The 19074-nt window shown below is 57.3% G+C and overlaps 1 protein-coding gene across 2 annotated transcripts in view; it reads right to left on the reverse strand.

The window, feature by feature from the left end:
• The window catches only part of PDE2A (phosphodiesterase 2A), a 362760-nt gene that overhangs the window by 118369 nt on the left and 225317 nt on the right, over positions 1–19074 (reverse strand). For both annotated transcript variants that reach the window (XM_075919627.1, XM_075919628.1), the window contains one exon: positions 5525–5614. In XM_075919627.1, the coding sequence (XP_075775742.1) occupies positions 5525–5614 (90 nt within the window). The remainder of the gene's footprint in view (positions 1–5524; positions 5615–19074) is intronic.

Raw genomic sequence — 19074 nt, forward strand, 5'->3', positions numbered from 1 at the left:
GGCCACACTAGGGTGAGCGCAGGGAGAATAGCGTGGGCAGGTCTGGGACTGCCCAGCCCCACCACAGCAGCCGTGGCCATGTCAGACCCTCCCTGGCCGTTCTTCTTGCGCGCGCCCTAGCGTGGCGCCCGGGGGCAACTGCCCCCCCCCGCCCGCCTTCACTATGCCCCTGAGTTCCAGCTGATTTCAGCACAACAGGAGCTGGAGGCGGGTGCGTGAAACCACCGGGATACAGTTGCCCGAGGGCACGTTAACTCCTTCCTTGCCTCTCGGATCACTCCCGGGCCCTGGCGGATTTGTGTCCCAGGAGTGTGTAGGGAGCCAGGGCAACGCCTAGGCAGCTGGGAGGGAGCTTTCCTAGACAGCCCAGAGAGGCACACAGCAGTCAACCATGCAGCTAGGAGATGGACTCCCGCTCCCCAGCCCCAAACACGCCATCATCGGCTTCAGCAGCAGCTGGTCTCCGGCCAAACTCCCATGGCCGGTCACCCCTGCATCCAGCGGCCAATCAAGGACAGGAGCAACTGGAACCAGCCTGACTCCAGGATGGATCCGGGGTCATGGCCCAGGTCCATGCAGGTCTTGCGGAGCTCCAGAGCATGGCAGATGCCTTGCAATGCACAATGTACAGCCTCAAGACAGGCACGGTGGAAAAGGGGGATTAGACCCCAGGAGGGAGGACGAGGAAGGGAGGGAGGAAGATTGGGGGCTAAGCAATAAGACAACATGGTTACTCAGTGAGGGCTAGTGCATTGGGCGGACAAGTAAAGACATACTAATATGTCCCTGAGCTGATTTCCCATGGGCTCTGAGAGGCAGTGTGGCCTAGTGGATAGGTGACAGGGCTGGGAATCTGGATCACAAAGCCTGATTGTTACAAGCAGTAATTCAGTTTCACAGCAGCGGAGGGAGGTAGAGCAGGGCTGAGTTGGACAGGGAAACTGAGGCAGCATGCCGGCATGGGATGTTTTTCTTTGTGGGAAATGCTCAACAGCCATCACAGAGGTTGTTGGTGGGTAGGTCTGTTTAAGGCAGATCCTGAGGGGAAAGGGCAACAGAGCACCCAGCTTTCCTCTGACTTCTTTACAAGCAAAGAGAACCTGGGCCAATTTCAACCGTAGCTTTTTGAGGGCTTGAATGTGGGGCCACCAGCACCAAACCACGGACCTCTACCAGTTGTGGCAAAGGAACACCCACATAGTCTGACAGCAGTAGTAGGTTATTATCCTCGACGTGTGCATATTACAGCACCTGGGCTATACAAACAAGTCATGGACCATGGGCCTGGTGTAAATACACCCCCATTATTTGATTTTAAAACCACTGTCAATTATCCCTCGTTTCCTATGCAGCAAGGCGCCGGCGAACGAGTTGCATTATCGTCGTGAGAAAGGGAGCGCTGGTTAACAAAGGAGTAATGTGTGCTCACACCCCAGGCAACTGAAAAGAACTAATTAAAAAAAAAGCCCCGCTCTCGACAGGCCCCTTGCTAACCGTTCACTGGAATAATTGTATTGTGTGAAAACAGATTCAATTGCTGACACCGCAGCAAAGGCATGCAAAGAATACATTCCATCAGGCTGCGCAATCCGCCCTTTCCGCCACTGCTGATGGATAAAGCAGAAGGGGCCACGTCGGGCTCCCTTTGCTCAGGGGCGGAGAGCAGGGCCCGAGCCCGCTCTTAGAAACACTGGTCCAAATCGGCCGTTGTCAATGGGGACCATTGTCAGTGACACCGGTGCTAACATGAGCAGGATCTTAGTGGGGTTCTGTGACACCCTATTGTTCGGGGGTGGGCAACAATTTTTAAAAGGGGGCCACTTCATGAATTTCGGAAGTGGCCCCGGGCCTCCCCGGAAGGAGCGGGGCCTCAGGTGGAAGGGGCAGGGCCAGGAGACTTCTCGAGCTCCTTCCCCACATGAAGTCTTTGCGCCCCCACCCCCGAGAATCACCAGCTGTTTTAAAACAGCTGGGGGTTCCCTTCAGATGCCGCAGTGGGAGGAGACCTTGTGTTCCCCCCCGGCCAACCAGAGCCTGAAAGTGGGGTTGGGGAGCTCAAAGTCTCTCCCCCTGTCCCCACCCTGCCATGGGCGCGTGGCGGCTACAGAGAAACGCCACCCCTTGGAGGTGTGGGAGCAGCCAGGCAGCCGGGGGCTGGATCCATCAGCTCAACGGGCCAGATCCGGCCTGTAGAGGCCCCTTTGCCCACCCCTGCTATTGGAGCTTCTATACCGCACATGAATAAAGCAGGCAGCCCCGTGCAAAGGACACAGGGTATGTCTACACTAGCCTCCTAGTTCGAACTAACGGGGTAATGTAGGCATACCGCACTTGCAAATGAAGCCCGGGATTTGAATTTCTCGGGCTTCATTTGCATAAGCGGGGAGCCGCCATTTTTAAAACCCCGCTGGTTCGAACCCCGTGCAGCGCGGCTACACGGGGCACGAACTAGGTAGTTTGAACTAGGCTTCCTAGTTCGAGCTACCGTTACTCCTCGTGAAATGAGGCGTAACGGTAGTTCGAACTAGGAAGCCTAGTTTGAACTACCTAGTTTGTGCCCCGTGTAGCCGCACTGCACGGGGTTCGAACCAGTGGGGTTTTAAAAATGGCGGCTCCCCGCTTATGCAAATGAAGCCTGGGAAATTCAAATCCTGGGCTTCATTTGCAAGTGCGGTATGCCTACATTACCCCACTAGTTCGAACTAGCGGGGTAGTGTAGACATACCCACAGGGGTCCCACCCTTAAGGACAGGACCTCATCCTGCCCTTGGAAGTGTTAGAACCAGCTCCTAAGCCAGAGCGCGTGGGATTGCAAGGCAGATCCCCGGCAGGCGTCAAGTAGGGTGGCTCTGAGTCTGTGGCCCAGAATTCAGACACACTTGGACTCCACCAGGGCACTGGCATTCTAATGAGTCCCAAAACCTGGTGTGGGGCAGGTCTGCTAACCAGGGAATCGCTTTCCCTTCCCCCTTGCTGGGAGGTGCATTAGCTCTGCCAGCTGGGCAGCTGCTGGGCTGGAAGGCATGAAACTGCAATGCCCCTGACTTAAATCCAGCTCCAAAACTGGTTGAGGGCCTGGGTGTAAAGAGCGGAGGTCTGAAATCCTTAGAGAGGGTGTCTGGTCTTGTGGCTCAAGCCAGCCTGGGGTTCAGGAGAGCAAAGCTCCATTCCCTGCTTTGTGATCTTGCCCAAGACCTCTCCCCCATGCCTCAGTTTCCCCGATGGAGAATGGGATGAGAATGCTTCCCTCTCCCCAGCGAGTGCTAAGTATAAGCACCCGCCCCTGCAGAAAAACAGGCGCATGATGCCCCAGGGCATTGCCCATGCAGGATTCTGGGTTAGTCCCCCGCTGTGCCCCTTACCTGGGCCTTCAGCGGGACTCACACTCACAGGACTCTCAAGTGGGGCTGCCCAGGTGAAGAACTGCAGCAGCTCCAGCGTGTTGCGCATTATCTGCTGCCCTTGGAGAGTGGCTCCCTCCCCTCCAGCACCATGCCCCCCACTCCTGCTAGAGCAGAATGCGCTGCCGTTACCGGGGCTAAGAGACAAAGCGCGGCGCGGAGAACACACAGGGATCATCCCCGCCGCTAAGGCCATAATGCCGGGAGATTAGGAACACAATGGCCTCCGGGAGCGGAGGGGATTTCGCCGTGGCCCACCGGGCGCTCGGGCGAGCAGGCGGGAGAATGCGATTAGCCATGTCAGGCCAGGAACCATTTCAGGCTGCAAACGACGTGAGGACAACAGCAGCTGGGTGCTTTATCCCCAGTGGCTGGCAGAGACAGGAAATTAAAGGGGGTCGCAGGCTCAGCTAACATAGAGCCGGGACAGAAACCAGCGAGCAGGCTCTGAACTGGCCTCTCCCATCCCCGCCACGGTCTAGAAGGCAGGTGGGGCCTCTGAGCAGCTGCCGCACAGCAGAAGCAGAAGAGAGTATTTCCCCCAAGGTGGGGGGGCACTACAGGCAGGGTCGCTCTACCTTGAGCGTGAGGGGTGCTAGGTTCTAGTCCCATCTCTGCTGCAGGCAAATGATTTGTAGGCTGCTTTTGGTCTGTCTATATTGTGCATTCTTCAGGCAGGGGCTGGCTCCCGCTGGGGGTCCACCCAGCACAACAAAGCCTGGACCACAGCGGGAGCAACTGAGCTGCTCCTCCTGCCGAGGGTGCACAGTGGTGGCTGGGCAGCCGCACGCAATGAGGGGGGCTGCTAGGTGTGCTGCCGGGCTGGGCCATTGGCAAATGGGTGAGAGGGTGGGGTGCTTCTGGTCTCTGTGACCCCTGGCGGTGCCGTGTACACACGGTCCCAGGGAACGGAGTGGTGTGGGACAGCCACGGGAGAGCTGGCACAGGGCACGCACAGGTGCTGCACTGAACTCAGCCGCTCGGGGAGGGGATCTCACTGCGGCACTGGATCGGATGGAAACAAATTGGGGGGCAAGCTGTGGAGTGCAGCGCAGCCCTGAGGACTGGCAAGTCCCCATGCAGGCAGGGCCCCCTTTTGCAAGCAGAGCAAGTGAGTGGGGACCCAGGCCTCGGACGCTAACAGCCGGCACCCCAAGACACAGTGTAACCCACACCAGCTGGGCGTGGGGCACTGTCCCCTGGAGTGGCACTGACACCACTTGCAGACAGAGAGAAGGCGTTTGCTGTGCAGCCTGAGCTGAGCGCCAGTGGCTTTTAGCTCAACAGGCCCCTGCACTGAGCTCAAGAGGTCCCTCGTTGGGTTCTGCCTGTCGGCATGACAACAGCATGGCTCTCTCCAGGGCCTGTGTCGCCCGTTGGGTTGCCCCTGGAGTTTTCTTGTTCTAGAATGGACGGCCCCGTCCCAACACGGCTGCGGCCTGGCACCCACAGCATGGGAACGCATCACCCCCCCCCCGAGCACGCAGCCAGCTCCGGTTCTGTGAGCGCCTCAAGGCCCCGGCAGAAGGGCACCGAGGTCAGATCCTGGCCCATTGTCCGATGGGGATATAGACCTCACCCTGGGAGACAGGACACCAGTGCCAGCCCGAACGACCAGGGCTGAGGCCTGGCTCTCTGCTTGAGGGCCCATCTCCCCTGCCCTCCTGTCTGCTTTGCACATTCAGAACAAGAAATCCTGCCCCCCACCTTCCTCAGATCACTGGCAAAATATCAGGCAGGGCAAGCATGTCCTGCAATGGGGCCAGGGCACAGAGTAGACAACTCATGAGGTCCTGTCCAGACAGACCCCTCTTCTCTGTGATTTCTGAGCCGATGGCTCAGGCCTAGGTTAAATGTCAGAGAGGCATCCCAAGTGTTTCGATCTGTCCCTCCCGGGCACAGAGGACTGTTGCCTGTGGCATACTTGGTGCTGTGTTCTGCTAAGGCTGTGATACCAACAGGGAAACTGAGGCATGGAGCAACCCAGTGACTTGCCCAAGGCCTCAAGGGAAGTCAGTAGCACAGTGGGAGTTAGAACCCAACCACGCCAGCACCCCCGCCCGCAGGATCACGCCGCAGTGCCAGAGCATCCCGCCCTACCCAGAACCCGCCTCTATACGTACCACTTTGGGGAGCACAGACACGATGGCATCTTTGATGGCTTCTCGGAGGCAGGTGACATCAATCACGGAGCCCAGACTCAGTAAGGCATCCTGGGAAAGAAGAGAAAAGCCCTGGGTTAATGGAAACGTCAGACGTCTACTGGGCAGGCATGGCTTCGAAATCCTGGTGCCGGGCACTGCAGACAGCCCCGAGACAGACAGCAACTGAGCAGGGATCTCTAGGGGGGTCTCTGGCCAGCACTAAGTGGGTCAGACTACATGCTCGTAATGGTCCTTTCTGGCCATAAAATCCCTGAATCTGGACCTGAGGGATTGTGCCAAAATTGTACATCCTTTCCAGGGGTGGGGTTTGTAAAGCACAGGCGGTGGGCTTCCCTCAGCTCCTCCGAGCCCTCCCTTTAGACTGAGCATCTAGACCAAAGGGGGCAGACGGAATGTTCAGCGGAGCCAGACCTGGGCTGTGGAACTCACGGCCACAAGACGCAAAAACGGTTAGAGGGCTCACTGGCCTAAAGGCCAATGCCATAAGCAAGGCAGTGTGACCTAGTAGGTAATGTGCAGGCTAAGTACCCAAGAGACTTGGATTCTAATCCTGGTTCCACTACTAGGTGATTTTGAGGACAAGTTTCTGTGCCTTGGTTTCCCCATCTGTAAAATGAGGAGGGTGACACTGAGGCCCTGTGTAACATGCCTGGAGAGCTGCTGATTAAAAGTGCTAGAGCACAACGAGGCATTATTAGTGATTCTTAGCCCTTTGGCCAGGTCTCATTCCCACGCACCCCCTTGGTCAGTCTCTGCCACCTTCTCCAGACAGAGAAAGATGCCAGATGATTATTTTTGTGCCAAATATATGGGGCAGGCTCAGCTGCTGTGGTCTGCAGGCGGAGTTGCCACCCTGTATTATTTGCATTGCAGAGGCTCCTAGAGGCAGGGGCCTGCATGCCGGTGCTGCACATACACACAGGAGCTTGCAGCCAAATGACAGAAACACCATTGTCCTGTTAGAGCCGAAGGAAGCACCGACTTTCTTGTCTCCAGGTGGGTGCTCCAAGCTGCTCTGCCTGAGGCCCCCCCCCCTTTCCCAAGGCCCCATCCTTGTCCTGTCTCTTCCCGCTCCTGCTCTGCCCTCAGGCACTGCCCCTCCCCCTCCTGCCAATCAGCTGAGCAGTGCCGAGCTGCCGTTATTTTTCCCCATGGGGGCTCCAACCCCAGAGCGCATGTAGCACACGTAGAGTCGGGGCCTTTATGAAGCCCAGAACCGAGGCCAGTTCCACAGGCAGGTCTGTGACCCCAAATGGTCATCAGGCCCAGGGTCACCGTAAGCCCAAGGCCAACCTGCCCTTCATTAGGGCTGTGTCCAGACTCCATGCCTCCGTCGACGGAGGCATGTAGATTAGCCAGATCGGAAGAGGGAAATGAAGCCGCGATTAAAATAATCGCGGCTTCATTTAAATTTAAATGGCTGCCCCGATCTGCCGATCAGCTGTTTGTCGGCAGATCGGGAGAGTCTGGACGCAATGCCCCGACAAAGAAGCCTTTCTTCATCGACACAGGTAAGCCTCGTGAAACCAGGTTTACCTGTGTCGATGAAGAAAGGCTTCTTTGTCGGGGCATCGCGTCCAGACTCTCCCGATCTGCCGACAAACAGCTGATCGGCAGATCGGGGCAGCCATTTAAATTTAAATGAAGCCGCGATTATTTTAATCGCGGCTTCATTTCCCTCTTCCGATCTGGCTAATCTACATGCCTCCGTCGACGGAGGCATGGAGTCTGGACACAGCCTAGGAGCCGGCTGTCCCAGAATAAAGATTCCCATCAGCTCCACTAAGCTCCAGCTCTCTCCCTGCCCCGGGGCCTCCTCTTCCTCACTCCTGTCCAGGCTGGGCACCTGCAAGTCAGTCAGTCGCCAGGCACAATTTACTGCCTGATTCACTCCCTCAGCGGCCCTCCTGTGGGCTTGCAGTTCAGCCACGGCAGGCCGGACGGTTGGAACTCCTGCACCCGGGCTCCACGCCTTTCTTCCAGCCTTGTTAGCAATGAGGAGATGGGGCGTGCCTGTCAGCTGCCTCGAAGCCCTCCTGGGCTCAGAGGGGAACTTGCCTCAGCCTGGAGTCTGCTGCTTTCCAGAGCTGTCCGGCCTGTTCCCCACTCTGGCACTCTGAGTGCTGAAGGTGGGAGCCCATAAAGACTTTAAATATCCCTTGCCTCTACAGGCTCTGGTGATAAAAACTCCCCCAGAGTCACAGATTCACTGACTTTGGGGGTGGGTAGCTGCCACCATCAAGTGATTTTATCCCTGAAATCAGGGGTGAACACTTAACCTACCCCCAGGGGGGGCCCCAAGCTCTTTTGCCACAAGAAAGCTTGAAAAAAAGAAAAGAAAAGAAAAACAAGCTGCAGTCTCTGGTAGTTGACCCCTCAGTCTGAGGCATGCACATGCACACACACAGACAGACCTCCTGTACTTTCCAGGACCCATGAATCAAATAACCTTTAAAAAGTGATTTTTTTTACAAAACAAAAGATATTCTTGAGAAAGCAGACTTGGTTGCTAGATGTTACAGCACAACTAAGGAAAACAAATTAAAACACAGAAAATCTCTGGGAACAATTCTTAGATGGTACATGGGGAGGGGAGGCATAGAGTCACACAGAGCAGATCAAATCAAACCACAGAATAAAGAAAATAACCTGATCACAACTAGATTCACTTCCCCCCCTTTATTTACTCACGATCTTCTCTTGGTTCAGGCCACTTTCATGCCCCAGATTCCTTGGAGGCATGGTAGTCCTGCCTGGGTTTCAATCATTCTGTCTCTCTCAACGCCTGGTTTAACTGTCCCCCACAAAGAAAGCAGGCAAAGTACCTTACACAATTCAAATTTTATCCCTCTATCTTGATTGGTTCCTCTGACCCTGTGCCAACCCCCTTGCTAGCTACCTGAGTTTAACCCCTTAGTCACCGGGTGCTGGCCAGAACTCCTCCTGTCCATTACAGGAGCTGCTGGAGCAAGTGGATTCTAATTTAATTGGAAACACCCCCCAACCCTATTGGGCTGAATTCAGCCCAGGGTAGCTCCAGGGATGCCAGTGGAGTTGTCCCAGGGACAAATATGGCCAGCTCACAGGTACTGGCAAAGGTGGCGCCTGCCTAGCCCAGAATGCAAAGAGCCAGTACACTGATTATGAAACAGTCTAGATGACTTACCCTGAAGTGTACAGGGGAGCAAGCTGAGGCAGTGTTATGCAATGCTGTGAGATTATGGGATGAAAACTGCTGTGTATTTAAGTGCTGGGAAACTGAGGCATGGAGCAGACCTGGGATGCACCCAAAGCTACACAGTGAATTGGTGTCGGAGCTCGGCACTCAACACAGGTCTCCCTGAGCTAACCCGGCCTCCCAGGAAGCCTCTCCCTTCTAGAGCACACAAAAAAAGGCCTTTGCCCCTAGTGTGGCTGAACTGGACACATCAGGGAGCTGCGGAAAGTCCACTCCCTTGGCCAGGAGGTCAGTGGCAGAGCATGACCATGGGGGGCTAGCAGGGTCTCCTCTGGCATGGCAGATGCTGGGTGGCTGGTTAGCCTTCACGTGACACGTCTGTCCCAGCAGCGAGCCAAAGCCACCAGCTACAGACCTGGATCCACACTCCCTCTACAACATGGATCCAGGCGCATCTCTAACGGGGGAGCCAGGTGAGGGCAACTGTCTCCTGGAATTCCCCAGCACCAGCACCTGCTGTGCTCCACTCTCAGCAGCTTGGCTGCATTCCAGCCAACAGGGCTACTCCTGGTTTGCACCAGAGAATGTGAGAGCAGGTTCCAAGCCATAGTCTGCCATGTGACCTCCAGGTGGGAACAAAGCGGAGCTGCAAGCTGTGACGGCGCGTTGGGGGTCCCCCGTCTCCTGCACCCCGAAATGGCACAAACAGACTGCACCAGCCAGTGGAATTGAGGGTGGTTTATTGCTCCTCCAGCACAGCGCAGCACAGATGTAATCTGGTTACAGGAACTGGGCTAGGATGCCTCAGGCCCCCTTGAGATGGGGGAGACTGGGCCCCTAAACTCCAGCCCCTTCCCCTAGGCTCTCCTCCATGCTCTTCCACAGTCTAACTAAATTCCCCTCCAGCCCTGCCCCCGCAGCCAGGGCAGCATCCACCTTCCTTTGTTCCTCTCCATGGGGGGTGTCTGGCCCCTGGTTCAACCAGTTTGGCCTTATCTCTGCCTAGCGAGGTTTTCCCTGCTGGGTCTTGCTCCAGACAGCAGGGGTCACCACAGCCCAGCAATTACCCCCACTACGTCACAGTTCTCCCCCCTCCGAGAGCGAACTGAGCAGGGTCACTCCGCTCGTGACCTAGGGAAGTTCGGGCCCTCTGCGTGGGAACCCGCCCTGGGGACATGGGTGCTCCCCTTGACTCAGGCTGGCCGTGGCAAGGCCCCACATGAGCTGGCTTCCCTCTGTCCACTCGCCGCCCCGCTCCAGGGCGACTGGCGCAGGCCTGTCCTCGGGGGTCACACCCACCCTTCCACTGGCCTTGATCTCTGGCCAGGGTCTCTCGGGCCGGGGCCATGAGCCCAGCGAGCCTTCTCTGGACAGCCAGGGCGGCTTCCACCCCCGATGCTCCATCCAGGGGGGTCTTCCCCTCCCATAACTCTCTCAGCAAGCCCAGAGGGTCTATCTGGGGTAGAGACCCCCAAGCCGCTTTCCTCCTGTCTTGGGCCTTCCCGCCCCTCTGGCAGGAGTCACAGGACCGGCAGTACCGCTGCACGGCTGTAAAGATTCCCGGCCAATAGAAGTGCTGGAGCAGCTTCAGCCGGGTGCTCCGGATCCCCCGGTGGCCCCCAACGGGGACGTCGTGGGCCAAATACAGCAGCTTGAGGCGATACTTTCGGGGGACGACCAGCTGCCGCTGGACACCCCATGCCCTCGCCTTCCTGGGGGGGAGCCACTCACGGAACAGGAGCCCACGCTCCCGCAGGAATCTCTCCTGGCCACCTCTCCCCCGGGGCTGAGCTGCATGGAGGCCAGCCTGGTCCCTCAGCCTCTGCAAGGAGGGGTCTGCCTGCACCTCAGCCTGGAATTCAGCTGCTGAGGCAGGGATCGGGACCTGTCCCCCACCTCTGCCTAGGTCCGGAGTCCCAGCCTGGCTGGACCCCGTGTCCACTGGGATGGGACCCTGAGGACGCTGCCAGGAGTCCTTCCCTGGACCCACGTTGTCGGCCCCCCGCTGGCTCTGGCTCCGGGTAGTGACTAGAGCCCGCTGGGATTCATGGGGCCACCCCTCTAGGTCATTCCCCATCAGCACCTCGGTGGGCAAGTGCGGGTGCACCCCCACTTCCTTGAGGCCCTCCTTGGCCCCCCATTTCAGATGCACCCTGGCTACAGGCACCTTAAACGGGGACCCGTCTATGCCCTTCAGGGTCAGCTGCGCGTGGGGTAGTATCCGCTCCTGGGCCACTATGTCGGATCGGGCCAGAGTCACCTCCGCCCCCGTGTCCCAGAAGCCCGTCACCTTCCTACCATCCACCTCCAGGGGTATGAGGCACTCGCTCCGCAGGGGCCGTCCTGCCCCCACCCGGTACACGGAGAAATCTGCCTCCTGAGAATCAGACCTCCCAGGGGAGGTGCACTGAGCATCCTTCCCCTCTCTCTGAGCTGAGGTTTGCCTGCCAGCCCCTGCCTCTGGGGCAGCCTGCCCTTCCTCCCGCCCCAGCCAGTTAACCCTGGAAAGTCCCCGGTCCTGGGACCTGGTGCACTGAGCCCTCTTGTGGCCTTTTTGCCCACAGCGATGGCAAGTTAGGCTTTGGGCTGTCTCTGTCCAGGCCCTGGCTGGTTCTCTGGGGCGCAGTCGACCTGTTCCTTGGTCTCGCCCCGTAGTTGACTCCCTCCGTCGCTCAGCCGAGATCCGGTCTCGGCGCGGTTCCCTCTCTCTCCGGGACTCCCGTTCACACCCGGACCGGCTCTCCGTGAACTCATCCGCCAGTCTCCCGGCCTCCTGGGGGTTCTCTGGTCTCCGGTCCTTGAGCCACAACCTCAGTTTGGGTGGGCACGCTTCATAGAACTGCTCCATCATGACCAGCTTGAGCAGCTCCTCTGCGGTCTGGGCTCCGACTCCAGACACCCACTTGCGGCAGTATTGCGCCAGGCGGGAGGCCAGATCCACATAGGTCTCCCGTGGCCCTTTCTGTACCCCCCGGAACTTCTTCCTGTACATCTCGGGGGTCAGCCCGAACTTGTGCAGCAGGGCCTCCTTGACTCGGTTGTAATCCCCGGGCTGTAGGTCCTCCAGCTGACTGAGCACTCCGGCCGCCTCCTGGCTCAGTGCGGGGATGAGCTCCTGCAGCCAGTCAGCTGGGGGAACCCGTTGCAGTCCACAGGCCCTCTCAAAGGCACTGAGGAACCCGTCTATGTCACCCATGTCCTTCAATTGGGCCACCACGGGCCTCTCCAAGCATCTGGCAGTCCTGGGACCCTGGGGCCCATCCGCACTTGGCGCAGCCGGTGCCCCGCCGGTTCTCCGCTCTGCCATGGCCAGCTCATGCTGCCGCTGCCTCTCTCGATCTTGGCGATCCCTTTCTCGGTCCTGGCGGTCCCTCTCTCGGTCCTCTACTTCCAATTCCTTGATCCGCAGCTGGATCTCCAGCCGCCGCAGCTCTGCTTGGCTGGCCCCTGCCCTAGATGGGCTGCAGCTTGCAGGCCTCCTGGGGGAAGCTGTCTCATCTTTCCTGTGGGTTCCAGCGCTCCTCCCCCTCTCTGAGCCTGACACACTCTCAGGGGGGGTCTGGCTGCTTCCCCTGGGGACAAGATCCTGGCCCTGTGGCTGGTCGTTCTCTTCTAGCTGAGCAATCAGCTGGGCCTTGGTTGCTTTCTGCACAGGCAAGCCCCTCTCTCTGCACAGCCCCACCAGCTCTGCCTTCAAGAGTCGGGCGTAGGCCATCTGCCCGCTGGGCCCCTCGGTGCAGACTCACCAGTCTAGTGCTGCAGCGCCCCACGATTCCCAGGAACCGCTTCGCTCTGTCTCCAGCACGCCTGGCTCCAGGGCTCTTGCTTCTACTGCGCCTTGTCGCTTGCCGCTGGAAGCTCCATCCACGGGGTGCAGTGCATCCCACTTCTGACACCAGTGTGACGGCGCGTTGGGGGTCCCCCGTCTCCTGCACCCCGAAATGGCACAAACAGACTGCACCAGCCAGTGGAATTGAGGGTGGTTTATTGCTCCTCCAGCACAGCGCAGCACAGATGTAATCTGGTTACAGGAACTGGGCTAGGATGCCTCAGGCCCCCTTGAGATGGGGGAGACTGGGCCCCTAAACTCCAGCCCCTTCCCCTAGGCTCTCCTCCATGCTCTTCCACAGTCTAACTAAATTCCCCTCCAGCCCTGCCCCCGCAGCCAGGGCAGCATCCACCTTCCTTTGTTCCTCTCCATGGGGGGTGTCTGGCCCCTGGTTCAACCAGTTTGGCCTTATCTCTGCCTAGCGAGGTTTTCCCTGCTGGGTCTTGCTCCAGACAGCAGGGGTCACCACAGCCCAGCAATTACCCCCACTACGTCACACAAGCGAATGGCACCCAAGTCCCCCACCAACCCCATTCCTCATGGGCAGCTGGGGAAGGTAGGGCTGGGGAAGACAAGCCCCCAACCTCGCCCCTTCTGCTCAGGCCATGCCCCCATCATGGGGAGGGTGGGCTGCACACAGCCCAAGCTTTCCCGGCCCGGAACACAGGGAGAGCGGGTGCTTGGGCGCAGCAACACTCCGCCCCCAGTACGCCTACAGTAGACATCCTGGGAGAGGGGTGGACGGGGCCAGGCTAGTGATTTGGGAAGGCAAAGTCTTCCCCCTCCTGGCATTCCCGCTGCTCATGGACCCCCGGGCCTGTTGTAATGACAGCAGTGAGACCAGAAACCCACCCCAAACTTTTACAAGCTGAGTCCCCTACACCCCATTGTGCGACAAGCCTTAGGCCCTGAAGTTTAACAGTTAACGCTGACATTTCATGCGTCATTACTGTCTGCGTTAGCGCCCAGTGAAATGCACAGGGCGACACACACCAAAGAGCTACTGTTTCAGGCTCTCTGCAGACTCCGGCAGGCAGTGCCGCCTCAGTTACACGTGGGTCACAATCAAAAGGATTTCCCTGAAACTGGAACAGTGAGCAATTCCCTCGTTCCTTGTAATAAAAGCTAACAGTCTGGAGACCAACCAAGAGGCCTGTGTCCCCCCCGCAATCTCTTCAGGGGCACACCACACATTTTGTGAAGCAATAGCTTGCCCTGTGTATATTTGGCACCCCCTGAAATCATTACACAGCTTCTGTCCAGGCAAAACTCCCCCCGACACTGAGATCAATGGTGCAAAATCAGAACGAGGGGAGATTCCACTCAGGGGCATTGGCCCATCGCTAAGAGTTTATATAAGTGTGACTTCTTTGCTTCCCCTGTGTGACGTAGTGGGGGGTACCTTGCTGGTTGCTATGCTGGGCAGTGGGTTGTGAGTGGCCTCCACTGGCTGCTGTCTGTAGCACAGCCCAGCAGGGCAGGGGATGAGTCATTATGCAAGGGGGCTTTGAACCTGTCTGACCAGTTATCTCAGAGGGAGTGGAACAATAGGAAGAAGGGGATTGGAGCCCTGGCTGGGGGCAGGGCTGGAAGTGAGTGAGTTAGGTTTCTGGCTGGTATCATGGAGGAAGCAGCCTAGGCAACGGGCTGGGATTTAGGGACCCAGGCTACCCATCTCAAGGGGGGCTGAGGCATCCTAGGCCTGCCCTGTAACCAGCTGACATCTGTGCTGTGCCCTGGAGAAGCAATAAACTCCCTCTGTTCTACTGGCTGGTGGAGTCTGTCTGTGCTACTACGGGGGTGCAGGAGACGGGAAAACCCCAACGCGCCATCACACCCTGCCTCGCCCTTCAGGCTCCTCCACTGGGAACAAAACCCAGGAGGGACGGAGCTCCGGTCTAGATCAGTAGCAACCGCCCCTGTCAGCACACCAGCCATGAGCAGTGGCAAGCGCATAGCATCCTCAGCGCCTGCTTTGGCACAGACACCATGCAGTGAGAAAACATGACTGCGATCACTAAGCTCTGCACTATGCCCCTCCAGAGCACAGTGGTGGGCAGCAGGGAAGGAGCTGGCCCTGCCGCAGACGCACACGCCTTTGCCAATGGAAAGGAGAATCTCTGCTCATTCATTTCTCCCGACAGTATAAAGCTCCCAAAACACAGTCCTGAGGCCATCCAATTGCAGGCGTGCACATATGCCCACGCCCAATCAGATTTGCTTTTGCAAAACAAACCCAAGTGCAGGTAGGAGTGTGTGTGTCACTCTCTCCCATTGGGTGGCTTCAGAACTGCCTTTGATTGGTGGGGTGCGGGCATGTCTTTGGCTGCGATTGATGGAAAATTGGCATATGTCCCGGGCTTGCACCGATGGCATGGATGCCAATGCACTGGAGATGAGAAGAGGTACCTTAGGACCTCTGGGTGCCCTCTGTTGCGATAGGATGGTTGTTGGATTTTCCTGTGCTGTGATTGGACGGATGACTTTCCGTGCTTGACATTGTGAGGGTGGGAGGAGTAAGGAGTCAGAATGTGGGAGTGACCAATTACGTGATTGGTGACATTCTTTAAGGCCCTCTGCTCTGGTTGGTGGATGGGTTGGGCATCCTCTGTTCTAACTGGTGGAATGTTGGGTGTCCTCTCCTTTGATTGGTGGGACATCTCTGTCCTCCGCTCTGATTGGTGGGGTGTAGGTGTGTCCTTTGCTGTAAGTGGCTGGAAGAAACATCTCTCTCCTATGGGGGCTGTTGGATCAGCTTGTTCCAGTCAATTAGTTCTCTGCCCAGTTCTGAAACTCTGTGTCTGTCTGTCTGTCTGTCTCTCTCTGATAGCCTCACTCTGGGCTACAATTGTCCCGCGGGTATTGGACAGCAACGGCTGAGCCCCTCACAGCCTGCCCTGATCGGCGAGTCATCCAAACACCGAGTGCTACACCACCAATCTCGAGATGGCATCTCTTCTCCACACCAATCCCACCTGATGGACGCCAACTCACTCTGAAAATCACACACGTGGGTGAACACAAACTCTGCAGTGCCAAAGCAGTTCAGACGGGTGGCTCACAAGAACTTGCAGTACAACAGAAGAAGGAAAGTCTCTAAAAATGTGTTTCAGTACGTCTACAATGCTGCGCATGAGGGACCGAAATTCCTACCTGACCCCTGCGCTAACCTGCTCGTGCCCGGAAGCATGAGAGTGAGCTTAAGCAAATGTAATGACAGAGCAATCATAGCCTTCCGCTGGCTGGAAACAATCAATGGAGCTACCCAAGGGATACATGAGCCCCATGAATTTTACTTTGAGAGCCCACTGAAAGTCAGCATGCTGTACATTCACATGGTCTGCCACATTTCTAGTAACAAACCCATGGCTCTCTCTTAGTTCACAGGTGCTGTTATGTGGCACATGACAGCCACTCTGAACTCAATAGCCACTGCAGGGAAAGAACTCAGATCCTACTGCTAGAAAATCAGTAGAAGCCCCACTCTTTAAAGGAGAATCACCATTAGCAATTGGCAGTAGAAGGCCTATGACACACAGCAAAGCCATTTGGATTTTACCTAGTAAATGGAAATGGCCTGCTTAAATAATACACAGTATTCTACCTAGTTCCACCTACATCCCCCGGGCCTGATTAGCCTGCATGTTGCCTCCACTGTGTAGTCTGATCTTCTAAGCACTGCTAATTTACTGCCTGCACTGACAGCAGAGCTCACAGGAAGCAGTGTCTCCGGCCACTTAGCCGCCAGACTTACTGAGCTGGGATTCATGCATCGACCTGTGCTTGATTTATTTACCCCTTTGCCTCGCTGCCAATTCCTTTGTATTACTCATGACGCCCTTTGCGGGCAGCTGCCTTCGGGGGCCCCGAGCGCACAGGCACATAAGAAAACACGCAGCTCGTTGAGCTGGAACCGGCTTGCTGTGTTAAATCCCGGCTCTTTCAAATGGACCCAGAGTCCCTTTCAGTCTGGCTTGACAGAAAGACTCAACGCAAGCTCCTCCCGGAGCCTGTGCCCTGCACTGGAGAGGTCTGCCGTCAGCTGGAAGCTGGCGAGCAACTCTGAAATGCCTAACGGATGGGCAAGTGGAGGCAGAAGTCCTGTCTAGGCTTGCCACATCCAGACCACACTCTGGTGACACTCCCAGGTGCCCGTTGGTTTATGCCAGCCTTCCTCTGCTACAAGGGAGTCTCTTCCCTTCCTGCAATGGCGTTCGCTAAAGAGAGAAGCCAGAAGCAGCAGGTGGGGGAAAGGAGATAGAGAGAGGTGGGAATCGCAGACCAAGAAGGGTTCACGGACCAGCCAGGTGTTCTTGCTACCGAGGCCTGGGCTGGATTTTAATGAATTTCAAGAGCTCTTAGAAAATATCAAGCCAAGATGACCTAGACAGAAAGTGGCACACCCGCCGCCTGGGCCCTGCTGGCTCGGGCTGGGCCAAGGAGGGGGAGATTTTATCGCGTTGATATTTGCAGATCAGACAGGCAGGCGGGCCCAAAAGCCGCCACCTCCTGGCTGGTGCGTTAAAGGTTCGTCAAACTGACCCAAGCGCTGACTCACATGCACGTAGGTTTCTGCATCTCAGAGGAGCGGGCTGGAGGGGAGGAAATTCTCTAAGCAGCAGAATTAGCCATACAGCCCTGAGCTGCGCTACCTCATGGAAACCTTGATCTTACAGCTCTGGGGCAACCCAAAAAGCAGCAGCAGGCTAAGGTTGGCCTGGAGAGCTCACCAGTCCAGGTGCAGGAAGTCCCTGGAGCATGCACTAATTATACCAGGCTAGATCCTCCACCACTCTAGATCAGTTCACTAGGGCTAGCAAAGATCATACCTTCTAACAGGAGGAGGGGGAGAGATAAGGGCTGGGCTCATCAGCCATCTAGTGGTAGCTCTCCCTTGGTCCAGGAAACACCTACAGCACCCTAGTCAAGCCACAGGTGTAATGCCGACAGGTAGAATCAAATGTGGACCTTCTGGAGCTTAATGTAGGAGCCACTACTGCTTGAGCTACAAAGCCAGCTGGCTCTCAGTGCAGACTGTAGAACAGACTCATTATTCTCTCTGTTAGTGGGTGCGGTGCCACTTGATGGGACCGTGCCCCACACCCGGGCGTGTGGGTTACATTGGACGGGGCTCTCCAGCCAGTGATGGGTTGCTAGCAGCATAATCTCCATGGATCAGACTTTCTTTAGGAAAGACAATAAAGTGCCCCTCCCCTCCCCGGGGCACATCTGGCTCTTAATTGCACTGGTGTCACTCCAGCGCCCCCCACAATGTCGGTGGACTTACCCCCCATCTCTGAGAGCTGAGTTTGGCCCCAAATTGAGAAATACGTGAGCGGTGCTGGAGAGCCACGTCCCGGTTTCCCAGGGCTAGTTTAAAGCTGGACCCTGGGCAGAGGATGGGGGCACTGAGGAGGAGGGGCCATCTGGTCCTGGCTTGGAGACGGGGCTCTCTCCCCCATCCCACACAGGCCCAGCCACTCCTGAGCCACACACCCCTCCCTTTGCGCCCCACCTCCGTGTGCGCCGCAGCGGAAGCCACAAAGGCGCGCTGCTCATTGACCGGCTCCCTTCTCGGTGGGCTGAGCAGGCCGGGGCCAGGCACACTGAGCAACCCCTAGCGGCAGGGTCCTTCCATTGCAGGGCTGCGCAGCCCCACACCAGACCCTCAGGGTGGCCCAGCCGCTGTCCCCCGCGCTCCCTTCGCTTGCACCATCCCTGGTTCGCTCACGGCAGCTGGCTGGGACGAGGGATCTCTCAAGCCAGGAGTGTGTTCCCAGAGTTTCACCTCAGTGGGCCTCGGGTCCTGGCTGCTCGCCCTTTCAAAGGGAATGGCACCGGTGAGTGAGGATGCTCCCGGCGCCAATGCTGGGGGGGAGGAGCAGGCGACTGGAAGTTCAGAGGCAGATTGGAAGGTCTGCCAAACGACCCCCCCCAAACACACACACACACGCACCACAAACACACGCACATGCCACAAACACACCCCCACAAATATCCCCCACAAATACACATCCCCCACAAACCTCACAAACACACCCCCACCCCCACAAACACACCCACCCACAAACACACCCACACCTACACAAACACACACAGGAAATGTGGTCCAGAGCACTGGCCTGGGAGTCAGAAGATCTGCTGGGCAACCTTGGGCAAGTTGTGTCATTGCTCTGTGCCTCAGTTTCCCCTTCCCTTTTGTCTGTCTTGTCTGCTTAGCTCTCTGAGGCAGGGACTGACTCTGTGTCTGCACGGTGCCTAACACAATGGGGCCCTAGCCCTGGGGAAGCCCTTGGGTCCTGCAGTGACACACAACATCTCTCCCCACAGTGAGGGAGGAGAAGCTGTGGGGACCATGTGGGAACAAAGCAGTGTGGGCCTCTGGCACCAGCAGTAAATGCAGTGGGCAGGTAAGCCCCTTCCCGCATCCCCGATCCCTTTGTCATGCCGGCCGGGGACTGAGATTTTGCTCCCGCCAAACTCCTACTTCCTTGAGCTCAT

Source organism: Pelodiscus sinensis, chromosome 1 (genome assembly GCF_049634645.1).
Source record: "Pelodiscus sinensis isolate JC-2024 chromosome 1, ASM4963464v1, whole genome shotgun sequence".
NCBI lineage: Eukaryota > Metazoa > Chordata > Testudines > Trionychidae > Pelodiscus > Pelodiscus sinensis.